Here is a 20,444-nt window from a genome sequence, read left to right as displayed (position 1 = left end):
TGTTGCCCCCTTCTTCTCCTGCTCTCAATCTATTTTGTCTCCAACAATTAGTAAGAGAACCCTACGAAAATCTCAGGTTAGATTGCTCCTGGAGGAAACTTTTTTCCTTTAAGACAGAAAATTTTAGTTCATCCTTCTCTGTTCTAATTTCTCTATTCTACACATTTTAGACTTTGAATTTGTATAGAACTATAAGTGCAGGTATCAATATATCACTTTGTGGAAAACTTGTTTAAATTATCAAAATAGCTGTATGCTAAGGAAAATATAATGCCATCAGCCATGACTGGAATTACTTGTTAAACTCCATCTCTGAGTATTTGGCATTAAATAACTGTACAATTTAGGCTCTGTTCTCATGACGCTTACAGCCTATTTGGGAGATGAAATATACACTCTAAAATTTAAAGAACACTGCAAGGCAAGAAAAAAAGAGACGAAGCAGAATGGCATATAAATAATGGATTTTTAATGACCTATGTGCATTTTTCTAGGGTCTTTTCCCCCTATAAGAGTGTGAGTGGGTTAGCACAATCCCCTTACAATATTTAGTCAGAGAAGAAAAAGAATATTAAACATTATTAGAAAACATTGTTGTTTCTTTCTTCTGACGTTCACGTCTATGACTTAAACAGGATCATTTTTTGCTTGCTTTTTTAAAGCTCTCCACACGTCTCTTTGCAAAAAGGATATGTTGTTATTGCCTCACTTGCTACATTATGCACTAGAGAGATTCAGAAGCTCAATTTCACATTCTCAGAAAAAGCAAAGGATAATTTTTGCACTCCCATCACCACCATCCAAAAAAAGAATAGTGACAGATTTAGAATACACACTTACAATGCAAAACAAGGAATTCTGATATTTCGTCTAATTGAGTTATAAAGAAGGACACTCTCAAATCCTGCTGCTGCTGCACTGATGCGTGTGGATGTGTGAATTCTCTCCATGTGTGTGCTCTGCCTCTTCCCGGACACCCGTGGTGGAGATGAATCACTGAGGTGTGTATTAGTCTGACAGTCTTAGAAAGTCTCCAGACTAACAGCCCAACCCAGGAAACAGCATCTCATTTAGCTCCTGGTGTACTGCTAATTGATCTGAAAACTCTTCATTACTGTCTAGTGTAAAGGGCTAAGTCAAAAGTGGGTATTTCTACAGTGACTTAGCTGAAAACGCCGGGTCCTGTGAACCTCCGCAGTTGCTCTGTTCCTATGTTGTCACATTGGTTCTAATTTTTCTTTTATTTCAGGTCACTTGGAAGCCCCCACTCATCCTGAATGGAGACATCCTTAACTACGAGATCCGCATGCCTGACCCTCACATCACGATCACCAATGTTACTTCTTCTGTGTTAAGTCATGTCGTTACTCATCTGATTCCTTTCACTAATTACTCCGTCACCATTGTGGCTTGCTCAGGGGGTAACGGGTATCTAGGGGGGTGCACAGAGAGCTTCCCTACCCACGTGACCACCCCTCCCGCCCTGCCTCAGGATCTTGGCCCATTGTCCGTGGTTCCACTAAGTGAATCATATGTTGGGATTTCCTGGCAGCCACCATCCAGGCCAAACGGACCTGATTTGAGGTAAGAGACAACAATGACGCTTTTGGATTTTGTTGTAATCTTTCTTTGGGAAGGAAGGAAGGAGGCTCTTCCTCACATATGAATATAGAACTAATTTCTTATTGGATATTCACATTTGTGACTTTTTTTTATTGCCCTAGAGTAGATTTACAATGTTTTGTTAATTTATGCTGACTGCAAAGTGATTAAGTTATACATATATGTGCATTCTTTTTTATATGATTTTCCATTGTGGTTTATCACAGGATATTGAATATAGTTTCCTTAGCTATACAATAGGCCTTGGTTGTTTATCCAATTTATGTATAATAGTTTGCATCTGCTAGCCTCAGGTTCCCAGTCCTTTCCTCCCCTACACACTCTGTGTCAGCCTTACTCATGTAACTTTCATACAGTTTCATCTTATGTATCTTGATGCATGAAACGATGAAAAGTTTATCATGGTAAAAATATCATGATATTGTAGGAACTAAAAATGGTTGAAGGGGCTTCCCAGGTGGCTCAGTGATAAAGAATCTGCCTGCCAGTGCAGGAGACGGGGGTTCAACCCCTGGGTCAGGAACATGCCCTAGAGAAGGAAATGACAACCCACTCCAATATTCTCGCCCAGAGAGTCCCATGGAAAGAGGATCCTGGTGGGCTATGGTCCATGGGATCATAAAAGAGTGAAGACATGACTTAGTGACTAAACAACAACAACAAAAAACCTTGAAACAACAATCAGTATTCTCTAATGATTCTCTACACAATCCGTCTCTTCATTTTCAAAGTATATTCTTACTATATGATAAGCAAGTTTGATGCATGTTCTAAATGACACATTTGCACAAATATACCTCAAAATTCCAAAGCATTAGCCAATAATTCTTTGGTATGTTATTACTGTCTGGAAACTTGTAAAGCATATGGTCAGGAATATAAATGAAAGAAAAGAACTGTGATTCTAAAATGGCTCCATAACAACTCGACATTTAGCCAAGACTATGAAGTCAATATGGAGAAGGCAATGGCACCCCACTCCAGTACTCTTGCCTGGAAAATCCCATGGACGGAGGAGCCTGGTGGGCTGCAGTCCATGGGGTTGCTAAGAGTCGGACACAACTGAGCGACTTCACTTTCACTTTTCACTTTCATGCATTGGAGAAGGAAATGGCAACCCACTCCAGTGTTCTTGCCTGGAGAATCCCAGGGACAGGGGAGCCTGGTGGGCTGCCGTTTATGGGGTCGCACAGAGTTGGACACGACTGATGCAACTTAGCAGCATGAAGTCAATAATATTCTCATTGTTTATAAAATATTGGTGGTAGATGTCTTAGAAAGCCACTAACTTTATAAGTTTTTGTGCTTCTAGTTTGAAACTGACAATAAAGTTTTGGTAAATCTGACATAGAAGAAACCTAAATGTCATCATTTTACTGATAATAGTAAAATGTAAATGGAGCTAATTGTTCCACTTAGCTACAGAGATGATACTTGTGCCAGAAAAAAAAGATTATCAGAAAAAAAGAATATTAAGATGTTTTCTTTATGTTTACACATACACACCACCTGCTCGTACCATGAGACAACCTGAATTTTGGTAATAATATTAGATGAGATAATCCTGATGTTTCTGCTTGTCTTTTGCTTCAGATATGAGCTTCTGAGATGTAAAATCCAGCAACCACTTGCATCAAATCCCCCAGAAGATTTAAATATGTGGCACAATATTTATTCAGGAACTCAGCGGTTTTATGAAGATAAGGGTCTTAGCAGGTGAGATTACAAAAACTATAAAAACAAATGCTGGCATTTAGTTTGGGGCATGTTGAATAGTTTAGAGAATGTGAGTGTCTTCATTGTGTGAGCAAGTTATCAGTTATGCAATAAAACATGTTGGTTATTATCAGTGGCATTAATCATCGAACTACAACAGTCAGCGTGTTTAATATTTGCCACCTTAACTGCACTCTTAAAATAAGCTTTTTGAAACTGAGTTTGTAGGTGTTTGAGTCTTACCCTCTTGCCTTTGTCACAGCTCTAATCGACACTGTAAGAGAAAAATCTGGAAATATTGAACATGTACAGAACTGGGGAAAGTTTGGGGCACTTGTAAAATGCTTGCTTATCTAGGAAGTAATTTGTTGTAACTCATTGAATCAATTCACAAAAATTATTTAATTCACAGGCTTGGGACTTGAAAGAATTCAATCTAGAGTTTGAAGAAACCAAAAAATGAGCATATAGGTAAAGAGCACCCCAAGGAAGAGAAAGGAGGGCCATGTTAGTATTCATCCTGTGCTAGAGAACTAGGCTTGCTGGCCTTGGGGGAGTCAGTAAACTTCTCTGGGCTTCAATTTTGTTGTCTATAAAATGAGGAGATTGGATGGGGTTAAGTGAAGTCTAAATCTTCATGAATCAAGAAATGTAATGAAATTTTGGAGGGTCAGAAGTCACCATGCTGAGGGCGGTGTGGAGGGTGCTGAATTCGATTTGAACCCAGGCAGTGACACAGCCCCCAGTCCTTGAGCTTCCGGGTGGAGGGTGGGCCAAGCTTCTCTCCATCCAGTGGGACCTCAAGTCCTGGAGGTCTCATCCTCCGGACCCCCCGTAGATATGCCACCCAGAAACCACCCAGCAAAGCCAAGAAGATGACCCACCCCTTTCCATGCTGCTGAAGGACTACCAGAACATCCCTGGAACTGCGAAGGTTGACGATGTCGTGAAAAGACTCCTATCTTTGGAAATGGCCAACAAGAAGGAGATGCTAAAAATCAAGAAAGAGCAGTTGATGAACAAGGTTGTGGAAAACCTGAAGGACACCAGCTCCTTGGAGGCTCGAATTGTTGCCTTGATTGTCAAGATCTGCAGTTATGAAGAACACAGGCAGAAATATTGAAAGGACAAAGCCCACAAGCACTATCTGCTGATGAGCATTGACAAGAGGCAAAAGATGCTCAGAAACCTCCGTGAGACCAACTATCCTGTCTTTGAGAAGACATGCAAGGAGTTGGGGATTGAGGACACCTTTCCCCCTCCATACCACTGAAAAGTCCACCACCACTAGGTGACCAAGAAGGCTCTGTGCATTTGAGTTTTCCAAGAGGTTCAAAAGCTGAAGAAGCAAAAAAGGGCCTTAAAAGCTGCAGCTGCAGCAGCCCCAAAACAAGGCCAGAGGAACCCAGAGAGCCCTTCTGAAGTCAGACCAGAGGCAATCAAAGAAACCCAATAAATGTTGTTAAAGTCAAAAAAAAGAAAAAGGAAATGTAATGAAATTTCAAAGAATCACAAGTTATTATTTTATGAAAACTTTTCAGACTTATTTTTCAATAACTTTTCTATCAGGTTACTTTTCTAGACTCACCACTGACTAGCTCTGCTCTGAAGTCTGTTTACAATCTGGCCTTGCCCCCCTCCCTTCATCCCTCCCCTCCCTGGCTTCTATGCTTCAGCCAATTTGTAATGTGTTGGGCACCTCTAACAAGCGACACCCACCCCTAGACTTCTCCTCTGCCATTTCCCCTCTGTCTATCATCCTTCAAGTCTTGACCTAGAAGTCGTCTAGGTCACCTCTTCCTGGTCTGATTCAGCTGCTTCTTTAATGTATTTCAGTAGCACACCCCTGATATACCACTATTGTCTTTGCACTGATTTCACTGCTTATCTGGACACCCCATTATATTGTCAGGTCCACCCTGAGCAAGGCCTTGCCTTTAAGACCTCTGTATTGCAATCCTCACCACAGTGCCTGGCACATAGTGGGGGTTCCAGTCAATGCTAAGTGAAAGAATGTGTTTAGTAATATGTAAAGGATTGATTAGTCACTTCCCTGGGCCTTGGGATTCCTGGTGGCTCAAATGGTAAATAATCTGCCTGCAATGCAGGAGACTTGGGTTCAATTCCTGGTCAGGAAGATCCCCTGGAGAAGGAAATGGCAACCCACTCCAGTGCTTAGCCTGGAGAATTCTGTGGACAGAGGAGCCTGGCTGACTACAGTCCATGGAATCACAAGGAGTTGGACACAACTGAGTGACTGATTTTCATTTTCACTTTCAAAGCATTGATTAGTCATTTCCCTGTGCCTTAGGAAGATTAACTATGGTGTTCTTATCTTTGGGGAATGGGTAAAACTAAGGAAAAGTCTCCTATTCATCTGAAAGTGTCATGGTGGGAGAACAGATATTGTGAGATACTTGAAGGGAGGAATACATAAATCTATTGAAAGAATAAAGTGAACAAAATGAACCAGATAAAATTGCCATTTTTCAAGGCAAAAATGATCAAAAATGGTATGTTATGAGCATATGCTTTTTGTTCAACCTAAATTATCATGGTCACTATTCTCCACTATATTTGATTCACTATTTACTTAATCCAGAATTGCTATAAAATGATGACTTCAGCTGAGGAAATTCATTTTATTCAGTAATTTCGTTTACTTTTACCATATGCTGAGGGACACTGTGATAAGAAACAGAAGATGAGTAGCATAGCCTTTTCCCTCAAAGAGTTCACAGTCTAGTGGAAAAAACCGCTCACACACATATACTAATTGCTATAATATCATCACAATTAACTACAGTTTCACCATCACTCCCTAGGGAAATCATATGGAAAGTAGTTTTCCATGATCTGTGAACTCTAAGTGTCTGAAATACAGTAATTTCCAAAATAAAGAGGACTTGACTATTTAACATTACTGAATGGATTTTTAGCCATGAGACATTTGGCAGAAAAACACAATAAGTCTCAGAAAGTTAATTTTGTTTCTTCATAGAAGCCATGAAAACTTATGAAAGAATTAGGACCAAAGCCAAAATTTCATTATTGAATTTTTAGTGATGCTTGTAAGGATTTTTAATGAGACATCCAAATCAAAGACTTTAGGAAAGAAATTAAGTTAAATCCCCACAAATTATACTGAAACATAAGTTGACATAAACATATTGATAACAGCTGCTTCTAGAAAAGAAGTATACCCGCGTCTCCTGCATTGCAGGCAGATTCTTTATCGTCTGAGCCTCTGGGAAGCCCACCCCAGAACAAAATGTGCTGAGGTGATATTTTGACTAGCCTCATAATACTAAACATCAAATATTTTTCCTTTGTATCTCCATGTGCAGAGTAAAATATTGCACTGATTATTCAGATAATTTAGTTTCTTATGAATATAGTAGGTAAGGGGTAATTTGTCCTGAGTTACACAACTAGTTGCCTAATTGCTGAATTTTGCTCTGCTGCTGCTGCTGCTGCTAAGTCGCTTCAGTCGTGTTCGGCCCTGTGCGACCCCATAGACGGCAGCCCTCCACGCTCCGCCGTCCCTAGAATTCTCCAGGCAAGAACACTGCAGTGGGTTGCCATTTCCTTCTCCAATGCATCAAAGTGAGAAGTGAAAGTGAAGTCGCTCAGTCATGTCTGACTCTTAGCGACCCCATGGACTGCAGCCCACCAGGCTCCTCCATCCATGGTATTTTCCAGGCAAGAGTACTGGAGTGGGGTGCCACTGCCTTCTCTGGAATTTTGCTCTATATAGACACAAATGTGGGGGAACTGTAAGTTTATACTACTTGTCATTTTCTAACTTTTCTTCCTTAATGTACGAAGTGGCCAAGTTATGGTTGTTAGGGGCACCATAACTTTGGATTTCCTGACATTTTCATCACTTGGAAAATCTGAAAAATGTGCTGTTGTCATCTAATGCTTCTTCAGTGAGTCAAGTTGGGTTTAACACACAAGGGCAGCCACCACCTTAATTTTAAACATCAGTCCACCCTTAGGATTTTCAGAGCCTCACTGTGCCTTGTCTCCTGAGTGATCTGATAAAACTTCTGCAAACTTAGTGATGGCATGCCCTCCTCTTTGTTCTGGATCTGACAAGGGAAGAACAAGCTATAAGAAATAATAGCTCTATTTCCAGTTTTTTAAGGAATCTCCACACTGTTCTCCATAGTGGCTGTACTAGTTTGCATTCCCACCAACACAGTAAGAAGGTTCCCTTTTCTCCACACCCTCTCCAGCATTTATTGCTTGTAGACTTATGGATTGCAGCCATTCTGACTGGCGTGAAATGGTACCTCATAGTGGTTTTGATTTGCATTTCTCTGATAATGAGTGATGTTGAGCATCTTTTCATGTGTGTGTGTTAGCCATCTGTATGTCTTCTTTGGAGAAATGTCTATTTAGTTCTTTGGCCCATTTTTTGATTGGGTCATTTATTTTTCTGGAGTTGAGCTGTAGGAGTTGCTTGTATATTTTTGAGATTAGTTGTTTGTCAGTTGCTTCATTTGCTATTATTTTCTCCCATTCTGAAGGCTGTCTTTTCACCTTGCTAATAGTTTCCTTTGTTGTGCAGAAGCTTGGCTGGTGCCCTGGGAGACCCAGAGGGATGGTATGTGGAGCAGGGAGGGAGGTGGGAGGAGGGTTCAGGATGGGGAACACATGAATACCTGTGGCAGATTCATTTCGATATTTGGCAAAAACAATACAATATTGTAAAGTTTAAAAATAAAATAAAATTAAAAAAATAAAGTGAAAAGAAAAAAAAAACGGAGGGTAATGATAGTAATACTTAGTAATTAGTAAAACTACATTAATGTGTGCTAATCTAAATAAATATAAAGAAAATAAAAAAAGAAATAATAGCTTCTATTTTAAGGAAAATGTTGACTTGTAGATTATAATAATTTAGGCTCCAAATCCACTGCAGATTGTGACTGCAGCCATGAAATTAAAAGACTCTTACTCCTTGGAAGAAAAATTATGACCAACCTAGATAGCATATTCAAAAGCAGAGACATTACTTTGCCAACAAAGGTTCGTCTAGTCAAGGCTATGGTTTTTCCAGTGGTCATGTATAGATGTGAGAGTTGGACTGTGAAGAAAGCTGAGCACCGAGGAATTGATGCTTTTGAACTGTGGTGTTGGAGAAGACTCTTGAGAGTCCCTTGGACTGCAAGGAGATCCAACCAGTCCATTCTGAAGGAGATCAGCCCTGGGATTTCTTTGGAGGGAAGGATGCTGAAGCGGAAACTCCAGTACTTTGGCCACCTCATGCAAAGAGTTGACTCATTGGAAAAGACTCTGATGCTGGGAGGGATTGGGGGCAGGAGGAAAAGGGGATGACAGAGGATGAGATGGCTGGATGGCATCACTGACTCCATGGACGTGAGTCTGAGTGAACTCCGGAAGTTGGTGATGGATGGGGAGGCCTGGCATGCTGCTATTCATGGGGTCACAAAGAGTCGGACACGACTGAGCGACTGAACTGAACTGAGCCACCATATAACAATTTAGCCACCATTGAGTTTATGAATGGAGGAATGTTCTAACTCCTATTACTTTCAGTTGTTTATAAATTCCTACAAGTATTTCTTTATCAATGGCAGTCTGGAAAAAGACCTTCATATAAGCATTCAAAAAATTTTTTTTACAAAATTCTATTTACAAAGAATGACTGAACTTGACTGTTTTCAAGTTTAAATGCTTAAGCTAAATATAGTGGAAAATCTAAATTTAAATATTAATGACATAGATTCTAATTTTTTGCTGTACAAAATGAAATGTTTCAAGCCATTAAAGAGGACATAGTTTCTAGAGAATGATAGTCAAAAGAATATGACATTCAATCCCCGTCTTTGTAATGAGATTCAGTCAGTTCAGTTCAGTCACTCAGTCACGTCCAACTCTTTGCCACCCCATGAACCACAGCACTCCAGGCCTGCCTGTCCATCACCGACTCCCGGAGTCCACCCAAACTCATGTCTATTGAGTCAGTGATGCCATCTAACCATCTCATCCTCTGTCGTCCCCTTCTCCTCCTGCCTTCAATCTTTCCAACATCAGGGTCTTTTCAAATGAGTCAGCACTTTGCATCAGGTGGCCAAAGTATTGGAGTTTCAGCTTCAACATCAGTCCTTCCAATGAACACCCAGGACTGATTTCCTTTAGAATGGACTGGTTGGATCTACTTGCAGTTCAAGAGACTCTCAAGAGTCTTCTCCAACACCACAGTTCAAAAACATCAATTCTTTGGTGCTCAGCTTTCTTTATAGTCCAACTCTCACATCCATACATGACCACTGGAAAAACCATAGCCTTGACTAGACGGACCTTTGTTGGCAAAGTAATGTCTCTGCTTTTGAATATGCTATCTAGGTTGGTCATAACTTTCCTTCCAAGGAGTAAGCATCTTTTAATTTCATGGATGCAATCACCATCTGCAGTGATTTTGGAGACCCCGAAAATAAAGTCAGCCACTGTTTCCATTGTTCCCCCATCTATTTGCCATGAAGTGATGGGACAGAATGCCATGATCTTAGTTTTTTCAATGTTGAGTTTTAAACCAGCTTTCTCACTCTTTCATCTTCATCAAGAGGCTGTTTCATTCCTCTTCATTTTCTGCCATAAGAGAGGTGTCATCTGCATATCTGAGGTTATTGATATTTCTCCCGGCAATCTTGATTCCAGCTTGTGCTTCATCCAGCCCAGTGTTTCTCATGATATACTCTGCATATACGTTAAATAAGCAGAGTGACAATATACAGCCTTGGCAGACTCCTTTTTCTATTTGGAATTAATTTGTAATGAGATTAGATATGCACAAATAACATTTTCTGCTTTTCGAATATGGAAACACTGGGTCAGTTCCATGACACATGTTCCTATAACATAAACATATTGAAGCTGTAGGTATTAAGTAAAGGAGTTAGCTTCATGAACATGGAGGGTGAATGGAAGGACCACCAGTGTACGGTGGATCCTGTTATTTTCTTCCTCAATATCACAGCGTGAGTACAAGATGAGTTTATAGATGAGATGGGCTTCTTTGGTGGCTCAGATGGTAAAGAATCTGCCTGCAATACAGGAGACCTATCTTTGGTCCTTGGGCCGGGACGATCCCCTGCAGAAGGAAATGGAAACCCACTCCCATATTCTTACCTAGGTAATCCCACGGACAGAGGAGCCTGGTGGGCTACAGCCCATGGGGTCGCGAAGAGTCAGACACAACTTTCACTTCACTTTTCATTTTATCAATGAAGGCCAACTCTGTTACACTGGTGTACCATCTGTTAGCAATGTACGGATTTCAAAATAAGCAAATATATATCTATTTCACGTATAATTTAGTAGAGTCACAGTGCTTTTTTCCTTTTTTTTTCATTGTTCTAAGTTTGCCTCATTCTGTCCTTTTCTAAGTGTCATCATATTGAAAACTTACCTCATGGAAAAGGAACTCCTAAATCTGAAAGGAATGCTTTTTTTCATTGGAGGCTTTATTACCTAATGTTTTCTTTAAAAAGAAATCGAGTTACTTTGCTTGCATTTCTTTTTCATGTTGATGATACAGTAGAACAGAGACAGAATCACAGTAAGGTTATCTTGGGTATAATATTCTGGTAGCAGAAATATAGATAGCTACAGGAATAGGACAGCTGCAACTTTCACTCACAATCTAAAATGTATCATAATTTTCAAGTGTGATCAGCATTACATTTCAATTTTCAAAAGCAAAAGACCTTCAGCATTTTTAGGGAAAAAAATCTTTCAGCAACAAATACATGAGGAAAAGGTATGCACCATCAATGAAAAATCTATACAGGTTTAAGCAGTGGAAATAATGTTGAATTTTTATTTGTTTGTGTATTTATTTATTCCCACAAAGGATTTGAGGATGTAAGGAATAGTATCTATCAGAGGTTTTGCAAATCCTCTAGTAGGTAAGGTTGTTCTAAAGCATGTGTTGGGTTGTGGCAGAAATGAAGAGTTAGTAGGAGGAGCAACTGAATAGCCTGCATTTTTTGGAAACATGATTTATATTGGTGACAATATTGACACGCGAATTCTGTTAGGACATCAATAAAGTTGACATGTTTTTAATTCTGATGAAAATCACCTGAGGCACTGAAGAATTTTATTGGTTCCCAAAACATCAGACCCTTTCAAGATCTAAGCTGTCCACATATTTGCCCTAAATGATGCTTCTTACTGACCAAATTACTATTTGTGATCCATAGCCCATGTTGTCTCCTCTGTGAAGACTTCCCGTCTAGATTAGGTTAAATTAGATGCTCTATCGGATGCATGTGGAAAGAAAAAGGAATAAATGAATATGTATTTTAGAGGTCCCCATTTAAAAACATGTGTCTGTATATATGTACACACAAACACACACAGACCCCAGTAGGACAGACATTACGTTCACTGTGTTTGGTATCTGGCATGTTGCTGTTGTTGCTCAGTGGCCCAGTCATGCCCAACTCTTTGCAACCCCATGGATTGCAGCACGCCACACCTCCCTGTCCCTCACCATCTCCCGAAGTTTGCCAGAATTCATTTCCATTGCATCAGTGATGCCATCCAGCCATCTCACCATCTGATGCCCTCTTCTCCTTCCGCCCTCAATCTTTCCCAGCATCAGGGACTTTTCCAATAAGTTGGCTGTTCACATCAGATGACCAAAATACTGGGACTTCAGCTTCAGCATCAGTCCTTCCAACAAGTTATCAGGGTTGATCTCCCTTAAGATTAACTGGTTTGATCTCCTCATTATCCAAGGGACTGTCAGGAGTCTTCTCCAGCACCACAGTTCGACGGCATCAATTCTTTGGTGCTCTGCCTTCTTTACAGTCCAGCTTTCATAACTGTCTGTGACCACCAGGAAGACTATAGTCTTGAGCATATGTTGGCAGAATAATATCTCTGCTGTTCAACACACTGTCTAGGTTTGTCATAGCTTTCCAGCCAAGGCATGTTAGTGCTAATAAATATTTTTTGAATGAATGAACAAATTAATTAATGAATAAAATAATGGTATATCAAACACAAGAAAGCAATATAATTTGCAAGGGAAAAAACATCTTTCTAAATTTCAGTAAGGATCATTCCTTTTTTTTTTTTTAATGTATGACCGTAATTTTTATTTATTTATTTTTTGCATTGTAATTTATTTGGGGGGGGTATTTTTATTTTTATTTATTTTTTTAAAATTTAAATTTATATTAATTGAAGGCTAATTACTTTACAGTATTATATTGGTTTTGCCATACATCAACATGAATCCACCACGGGTGTACACGTGTTCCCCATCCAGAACCCCCTCCCACCTCCCTCCCTGTACCATCCCTCTGGGTCATCCCAGTGCACCAGCCCCAAGCATCATGTATCCTGCATCGAACCTGGACTGGCCATTCATTTCATATATGATATTATACGTGTTTCAATGCCATTCTCCCAAATCATCCCGCCCTCACCCTCTCCCACAGAATCCAAAAGACTGTTCTATACATCTGTGTCTCTTTTGCTGTCTCATACACAGGGTTATTGTTACCATCTTTCTAAATTCCATATATATGCGTTAGTATACTATATTGGTGTTTTTCTTTCTGGCTTACTTCACTCTGGCTCCAGTTTCATCCACCTCATTAGAACTGATTCAAATGTATTCTTTTTAATGGCTGAGTAATACTCCATTGTGTATATGTACCACTGCTTTCTTATCCGTTCATCTGCTGATGGACATCTAGGTTGCTTCCATGTCCTGGCTATTATAAACAGTGCTGCAATGAACATTGGGGTACACGTGTCTCTTTCCCTTCTGGTTTCCTCAGTGTGTATGCCCAGCAGTGGGATTGCTGGATCATAAGGCAGTTCTATTTCCAGTTTTTTAAGGAATCTCCACACTGTTCTCCATAGTGGCTGTACTAGCTTGCATTCCCACCAACAGTGTAAGAGGGTTCCCTTTTCTCCACACCCTCTGCAGCATTTATTGCTTGTAGACTTTTGGATTGCAGCCATTCTAACTGGTGTGAAATGGTACCTCATAGTGGTTTTGATTTGCATTTCTCTGATAATGAGTGATGTTGAGCATCTTTTCATGTGTTTGTTAGCCATCTGTATGTCTTCTTTGGAGAAATGTCTGTTTAGCTCTTTGGCCCATTTTTTGATTGGGTCGTTTATTTTTCTAGAATTGAGCTGCAGGAGTTACTTGTATATTTTTGAGATTAGTTGTTTGTCCGTTGCTTCATTTGCTTATTTTCTCCCATTCTGAAGGCTGCCTTTTCACCTTGCTAATAGTTTCCTTTGTTGTGCAGAAGCTTTTAATTTTAATTAGGTCCCATTTGTTTATTTTTGCTTTTATTTGCAATATTCTGGGAGGTGGGTCATCGAGGACCTGCTGTGATGTATGTCGGAGAGTGTTTTGCCTGTGTTCTCCTCTAGGAGTTTTATAGTTTCTGGTCTTACGTGTAGATCTTTAATCCATTTTGAGTTTATTTTTGTGTATGGTGTTAGAAAGTGTTCTAGTTTCATTCTTTTACAAGTGGTTGACCAGTTTTCCCAGCACCACTTGTTAAAGAGATTGTCTTTTCTCCATTGTATATTCTTGCCTCCTTTGTCAAAGATAAGGTGTCCATCAGTGTGAGGATTTATCTCTGGGCTTTCTATTTTGTTCCATTGATCTATATTTCTGTCTTTGTGCCAGTACCATACTGTCTTGATGACTGTGGCTTTGTAGTAGAGCCTGAAGTCAGGCAGGTTGATTCCTCCAGTTCCATTCTTCTTTCTCAAGATTGCTTTGGCTATCCGAGGTTTTTTAATCTCCACACAAATTGTGCAATTATTTGTTCTAGCTCTGTGAAAAATACCGTTGGTAGCTTGATAGGGATTGCATTGAATCTTTATTGGATAGATAGAGTTTTATGTTACTAGTCAAATTATATGTGACCTGAAAGTTATGAGACTGAATGCTTTAGTAACTATTTAGTATTCATTAATTTATTTATAAAATTATCTACTCAATAAACAGATTAAAATCTTCATCATCTAAACTAGTTTTCTCATTCATTCATTTGAGTAATAACAACTGAACCTTGAAATGAGTCTTGTTCCATAAATAAGATTTTAATATGTATTATCTTTTACAAGGAAGGATACCAGAGTCATGTCTATTTTACAACAAGTTCATCATTTTCCATGTGGATGAAGGGAGGGGCTGGAGAATGATCTAAATCAATCATTTAGGGGATGACTAGTACAACAGCCTAGTATTCCTAAGTAGACCTTCAAACAGCTTGTTTTACTGGCTACAATATATACTGAATACAAGTTTTCATTTACTTTGCAGATTTCAAAAGCTATATCTTACAGGATTTGCAGTGGCACATTTTTCAAAACATACCCAAAAACCATAATTAGTATTTAGAGAAGATACTGATTGATATACATAAGTTTTGCATGAGTATATGATGTCAACTGAAGGAGCATTTTTCTTTTAAAAGTATTTTATCATTAACTAAATGGAATATCACATTTGATATCAACACTTAAGTCTATCTTAAAAAAATCAATAAACTAGAGAAAATGAACAAAATACTTGAAGCAAATGAATATTTTCTTTTTTGACATAAAGTGGGGAAATATATGCCGACCCATGTAGACAGAGGTATATGTACTTACTGACAGAGATTAGGTTTCAGATGTCATGAAAACTATATTTTAGTTCATTTTAAAGAGTTCAAGATCTTATTACTTAAAATTTTAACTGAAAAAATGAAAATTAAATAAAATACAAAAGACAAATGCATGACATCCAGTGAAATGCCTACTGATATCTCAATTCAGTAAAATAATATTGAATAGTGGAAATAATTTAATATTAAAAATGAATAAAGTACAGGCCCACCTAATCTTCTTAACTAGCTCTGTGACATTAGGCAAAGGCTATTTACATAACATTCACATTGTGATAATAATGTTACATAGTGTTTACATTATATTATGTATTATAAGAAATCTAGGCATTTAAAGAATGAAAAATATGCATATATCCTATGCAAAGATGATGCTATTTTTTATAAGGGACTTGAGCATCTTCAAGTCCCTTATATAAATAGTCAGAACTGGACGTGAAACAATGAACTAGTTCCAAATTGAGAAAGGAGTACGTCAAGGCTGCATAGTGTCATCCTGCTTATTTAACTTATATGCAGAGTACATTATTCAAAATGCTGGGCTGGATGAAGTGCAAGTTGAAATCAAGATTGCCAGGAGAAATATCAATAACCTCAGATATGCAGATGATGCCACCCTTATGGCAGAAAGTGAAAAGGAACAAAAGAGCCTCTTGATGAAGGTGAAAGTGAAAAAGCTGGTTTAAAACTCAACATTCAAAAAACTAAGATCATGGCATCCAGTCCCATCACTTCATGGCAAATAGATGGGGAAAAAATGGAAACAGTGGCAGACTATTTTCTTGGGCTCTAAAATCCCTGCAGATGGTGACTGCAGCCATGGAATTTAAAGACACTTGCTCCTTGGAGGAAAAGCTATGACAAACCTAGACAGCATATTAAAAAGCAGAGACATTACTTTGCCAACAAAGGTCCATCTAGTCAAAGCTGTGGTTTTTCCAGTAGTCATGTATGGATGTGAGAGTTGAACCATAAAGAAAACTGAGAGCAGAAGAATTGTTGCTTTTGAACTGTGGTGTTGGAGACTTTTGAGAGTCCCTTGGACTGCAAGGAGATCCAATCAGTCAATCCTAAAGGAAATCAGTCCTGAATATTCATTGGAAGGACTGATGCTGAAGTTGAAGCTCCAGTACTTTGGCCACCTGATGCAAAGAACTGACTCATTGGAAAAGACCCTGTTGCTGGGCAAGATTGAAGGTGGGAGGAGAAGGGGACGACAGAGGATGACATGGTTGAATGGCATCACTGACTCAATGCACATGAGTTTGAGTAAACTCTGGGAGTTGGTAATGGACAGGGAAGCCTCATGTGCTGCAGCCTGTGGGGTCACAAAGAGTCGGACACAACTGAGCAACTGAACTGAACTGAATTTGAGAATCCTCAAAATTTTGGTATCCATGGGGGTGTTGTAACCAATTCCCTGCAGATACTAAGAGGCGACTGTACTTTGAAAACAGGCATTCCAATTATATATATCTGTGTGGCCTAAATTTCTTCTGTGTAGACATAAATCATATATTTCATCATACCTAAATTATGATGAAATAGTTTCAAGTAACACAGGAAGAACTAAGGCCCTACAGAACTTATTTGCAATTCATCATTTTAGCACTGCCTGATGTTTTAAATTCCACTTGTAAAAAGAACCATGAAAATGATATCACTTTAAAGCCATCAAGATTACTAACTGTATCATAGAATAAACATGTAGAAGAACAATTTAAATATTGTAGTGAGATTAGGCATCCAGACTCTAGCTAAGTTTCTTTTAAGCCATTTTGGGGAACAAAGCACAATTAAAATTATTTTACCCAGAGACAGAACTAATGACAGCAAGGTCACTGGTTCAGTGCCCATGAGAGCCATTAGCTGTGTTTCATTTGACTGTCACAGACTTGCTCCCCTCTTAACCACGAATCACCATCCTTCACATTCATACTGGTGGTTACAAAGGAAATTTGGCAAGATTATTTGGATGCGTAAGGAAAAGTCTCTCCCATTTGCCATAAAAAAAAAACTCAGAGATCAAGCCCCAGTGATATGACATCATGTAGCTGACCATGGTGTTTTTTAATATCATCATCATCGCCATCATGATGATGCTGGCAATACAGCATCATGGGCAAAAGAGCAGGCTCTGGAATCAGATTGTCCAAATTTGAGTCTGTACTTCCCATTTCCTAGCTCAATAACTTAGACTGGTTAGTTATTTTCCTAATGTTCAAAGCAGGTATTATAATACTATGGTGAAGAATGAATGAGTAAATCATGTAGAAAATTCCTGATATGTATTATGTATTCAGTAAATACTGTTATTATTATCTTTCAGTTGTCATGGTCATATAGGCATTTGTTGTTATTATTGTTTAGTTGCTAAGCCATGTCCTATACTTCTTTGACCCCATGGACATAGCCCGCCAGGGTCCTCTATCCATGGGATTTCCCAGGAAAGAATACTGGAGTGGGTTGCCATTTCCTCCTCCAGAGGATCTACCCGACCCAGTGATGGAACCCAAGTCTCCTGCTTGGCAGGGGGATTCTTTACCATTGAGCCACTTGTGAAGCCTATGGACTATTTAGCACTTGCTAAAAAGCACATGTGTGAGTTTTCTACCACTGCTGGGTGGCTTAAAACAGCAGAAATGTATTCTCTTACAGTTTTGGAAGCTGAAAGTTTGGAATATAAGTACTGTCAGGACTATGTTCCCTCCAAAGTGAAAGTGAAATCGCTCAGCCGTGTCCGACTCTTTGTGACCCCATGGATTGTGGACTACTGGGCTCCTTGTATCCACAGGATTTTCCAGGCAAAAGTACTGGAGTGGGTTGCTATTTCCTTCTCCAGAGGATCTTCCCAACCCAAGGATCGAACCCGGGTCTCCCACATTGTAGGCAGACGCTTTACCCACTGAGCCACTAGGGAAGCTCATGTTCCCTCCAAAGCCTCTAGAAAATAACCATTTCTTGCCTCTTCCAGCTGTTAGTAGGCCCAGTTGCTCCTTGGCTTATGACAGCATGAAGCCAATCTCTACCCCCCATCTTCTCCCTGTGAACATTTTCTCCCTGTGTGTGTCTGTAACAAAATTTCCCTCTTCGTTCTTTTATATCAGTCTTTTGGATTTAGAGCTCTCCCAAATCCAGTATAAACTTATGTTAACTTGATCACATCTGCAAAGACCCCATTTCCAAATAAAGTCACATTTGCAAGTACCAGGGGTTAGGACTTAAACATATCTTGGTGGGTGGGGGCACAAACCCACAATAGCATACAAAATGAAAAAAAAAAGAGAGAAAAGAAGGACACATGGAGATGAGGTAAAGCAGAGTAGAAGATCTGATGGTAGTATTTATTTGGGGAAATAGATAGTAAATAGCTTAGAAAATATTAGTAAGTCTTTACCTATAGCTACAATAACAGAGCAAATGTGCCTGAGGACAAGCCCTGCAAAAATACCTTTGGGCCGTGAGTGAGAAAGTCAGGCAAGCAGACTTCTTCTGTGGGTAGTGGCAAAATTCTGTGAGCATCCTGATGTAACTCCGGCTAAGTTACTTAGCACAGTCCTGCAAATGGCATCCTCTCTTTTTTGTCATTACTGACGCAGATTCCATGGGCCCTGCATTGGATGTGATGATCTTTGAAACCCAAAGAAAGTGATGATCTGAGGCCAGCAGTTGCCCTAAGGCCTGGATACCCCCTGGAGAGGGTCTTGTGTTGTACAACGTGTTTAAGCAAGCTCTTGGTCTAAGCCATAGTCCAGTCAAAGCTTGACTGTGTCTGTAAATAGTATTTTCCTACCTGGGCAGTTTGACCCCCAAAAAAAGAGAATGTCTGATAAGTCTTCTGCCTGAAAGAGCCAAAACGGATGAGGAACTGGTGGCGTCAGCCCATCGATTTAATATATGATTTGGGAAGTCTGCATCTGGTGGCTCAGATGGTTAAGAGTCTGCCTGCAATGCAAGAGACCTAGGTTCAATCCCTAGATTGGGCAGATCCCCTGGAGAAGGGCACGGCAACTCACTCTAGTATTCTTACCTGGAGAATTCCATGGACAGAAGTGCCTGGTAGACTAGTCCATAGGGTTGCACAGAGTTGGACATGACTGAAGCAACTTAGCATGACTTAGGACATCATATCACATCACCATGTCTAGTTTTCTTCTTCTGAAAATCAGTGTTCAGCTTCCACTGTACTGACTCAAGTAAACGTGTTCTCACAATGGCAAAATGCAGTTCACCATAGCAAAACCTCAGTGGGAGTATGTTGTATACTTTGGTCACAGTTTTATAATTTAATTTAGGAGTTAATCTCTCTGCCAGTGAGATTATGGGACAGGACTACAGGTATAGGCAAAAAATGGTGATGAGAGAATCTGGTATTTGAAATGGATCCGTTTCCCAAAAGAAGAGCATAAAACTCTCTGGATCAAATTCAGATAGAAAGCTGGCAAAATGCCAGATGTGTAATTGCATCTTGAACTGAGCTGTAATCCTCACCACTTATGAAAACAATAAGGATGAGAAAAACAATAAACCACATTTATTTTGAACAATGGTATTTGCTTAGCATTTCTTGTATAATATTTCCTTAACACTTTGATTAAGAATCGAGAGTTAGAATAATAATGCTGTTTTTGTGCGAGGATGCAAAAGGAAATGTATTTGGAGGAGGGACAAAATAGTTCATTCTGCAGGGGGAAGTCTGTATATTGTGATGAAAAAGAAAATGTGTGTTGTTTTCTAGAAAGAGAGATTTATTTATGTATTTTTTAAAAACAACTTTTTAGGTTTACGACGTATGCGTATAAGGTCTTTGTACACAACAGTGTGGGTTTTACACCAAGTCAAGAAGCGACAGTGAAAACATTAGCTGGGCGTCCGGAGAGAGGAGCCAATGTCACTGTGACTGTTCTTAACCACACGGCCATAGACGTGAGATGGGTGAAACCAAGTAAGTCAGCTTCGTGCTTCTTTATTTCCCCTTCCTGTGTTTGTATCAAAATGAATTTTAAAAGAACAGATTTTTGAAATGACAGTAATGAAAAGCCAAGTTCCCTGTGCTTTTCTTTTTCAAAGGAAGTTCTTTCTCCTCCTTTCCATTCTTGGACCTTCTCTTCCTTCTTCTATTCCTTTCGGATTGGGAATGTGGTTTCTGTCACACCAGTCAATTTTGATACAAGCCTCCATGTGTTAATTTTTGTAGTAGCAATTACCACCGTTCCTATTTTTAGTGGAGTAGAGTTGGTTTATGACGCTGTGCTAGTTTCAGGTGTACAGTAAAGTGATTCAGTTGCTGTGGTTGTTCGGTCACCCCCTCGTGTCCAGCGCTTTGCGACCCCAGGGACTGCAGCACACCACGCCTCCCTGTCCCTCACCACCTCCCGAAGTTTGCCACAGTTCATGTCCATTGTATCTGTTATG

At 39.5% G+C, this 20,444-nt stretch overlaps 1 protein-coding gene and 1 pseudogene across 1 annotated transcript; both read left to right on the top strand.

Annotated features, from left to right (window-relative positions):
- The first annotated feature begins 3,095 nt into the window (after positions 1–3,095).
- LOC133228282 (usherin-like) lies at positions 3,096–20,051 on the top strand. The gene is made up of 2 exons (XM_061383794.1): positions 3,096–3,339; positions 19,811–20,051. Exons 1-2 carry the CDS (start codon positions 3,191–3,193, stop codon positions 20,049–20,051), a joined length of 390 nt encoding a protein of 129 aa, XP_061239778.1. The 5' UTR covers positions 3,096–3,190.
- On the top strand, positions 3,859–4,811 carry LOC133227580 (small ribosomal subunit protein uS15m-like; annotated as a pseudogene).
- Positions 20,052–20,444: the final 393 nt, after the last annotated feature.

Source organism: Bos javanicus, chromosome 16 (assembly GCF_032452875.1).
Source record: "Bos javanicus breed banteng chromosome 16, ARS-OSU_banteng_1.0, whole genome shotgun sequence".
NCBI classification, from domain to species: domain Eukaryota; kingdom Metazoa; phylum Chordata; class Mammalia; order Artiodactyla; family Bovidae; genus Bos; species Bos javanicus.
This window is presented reverse-complemented; position numbering and strand designations above follow the sequence as displayed.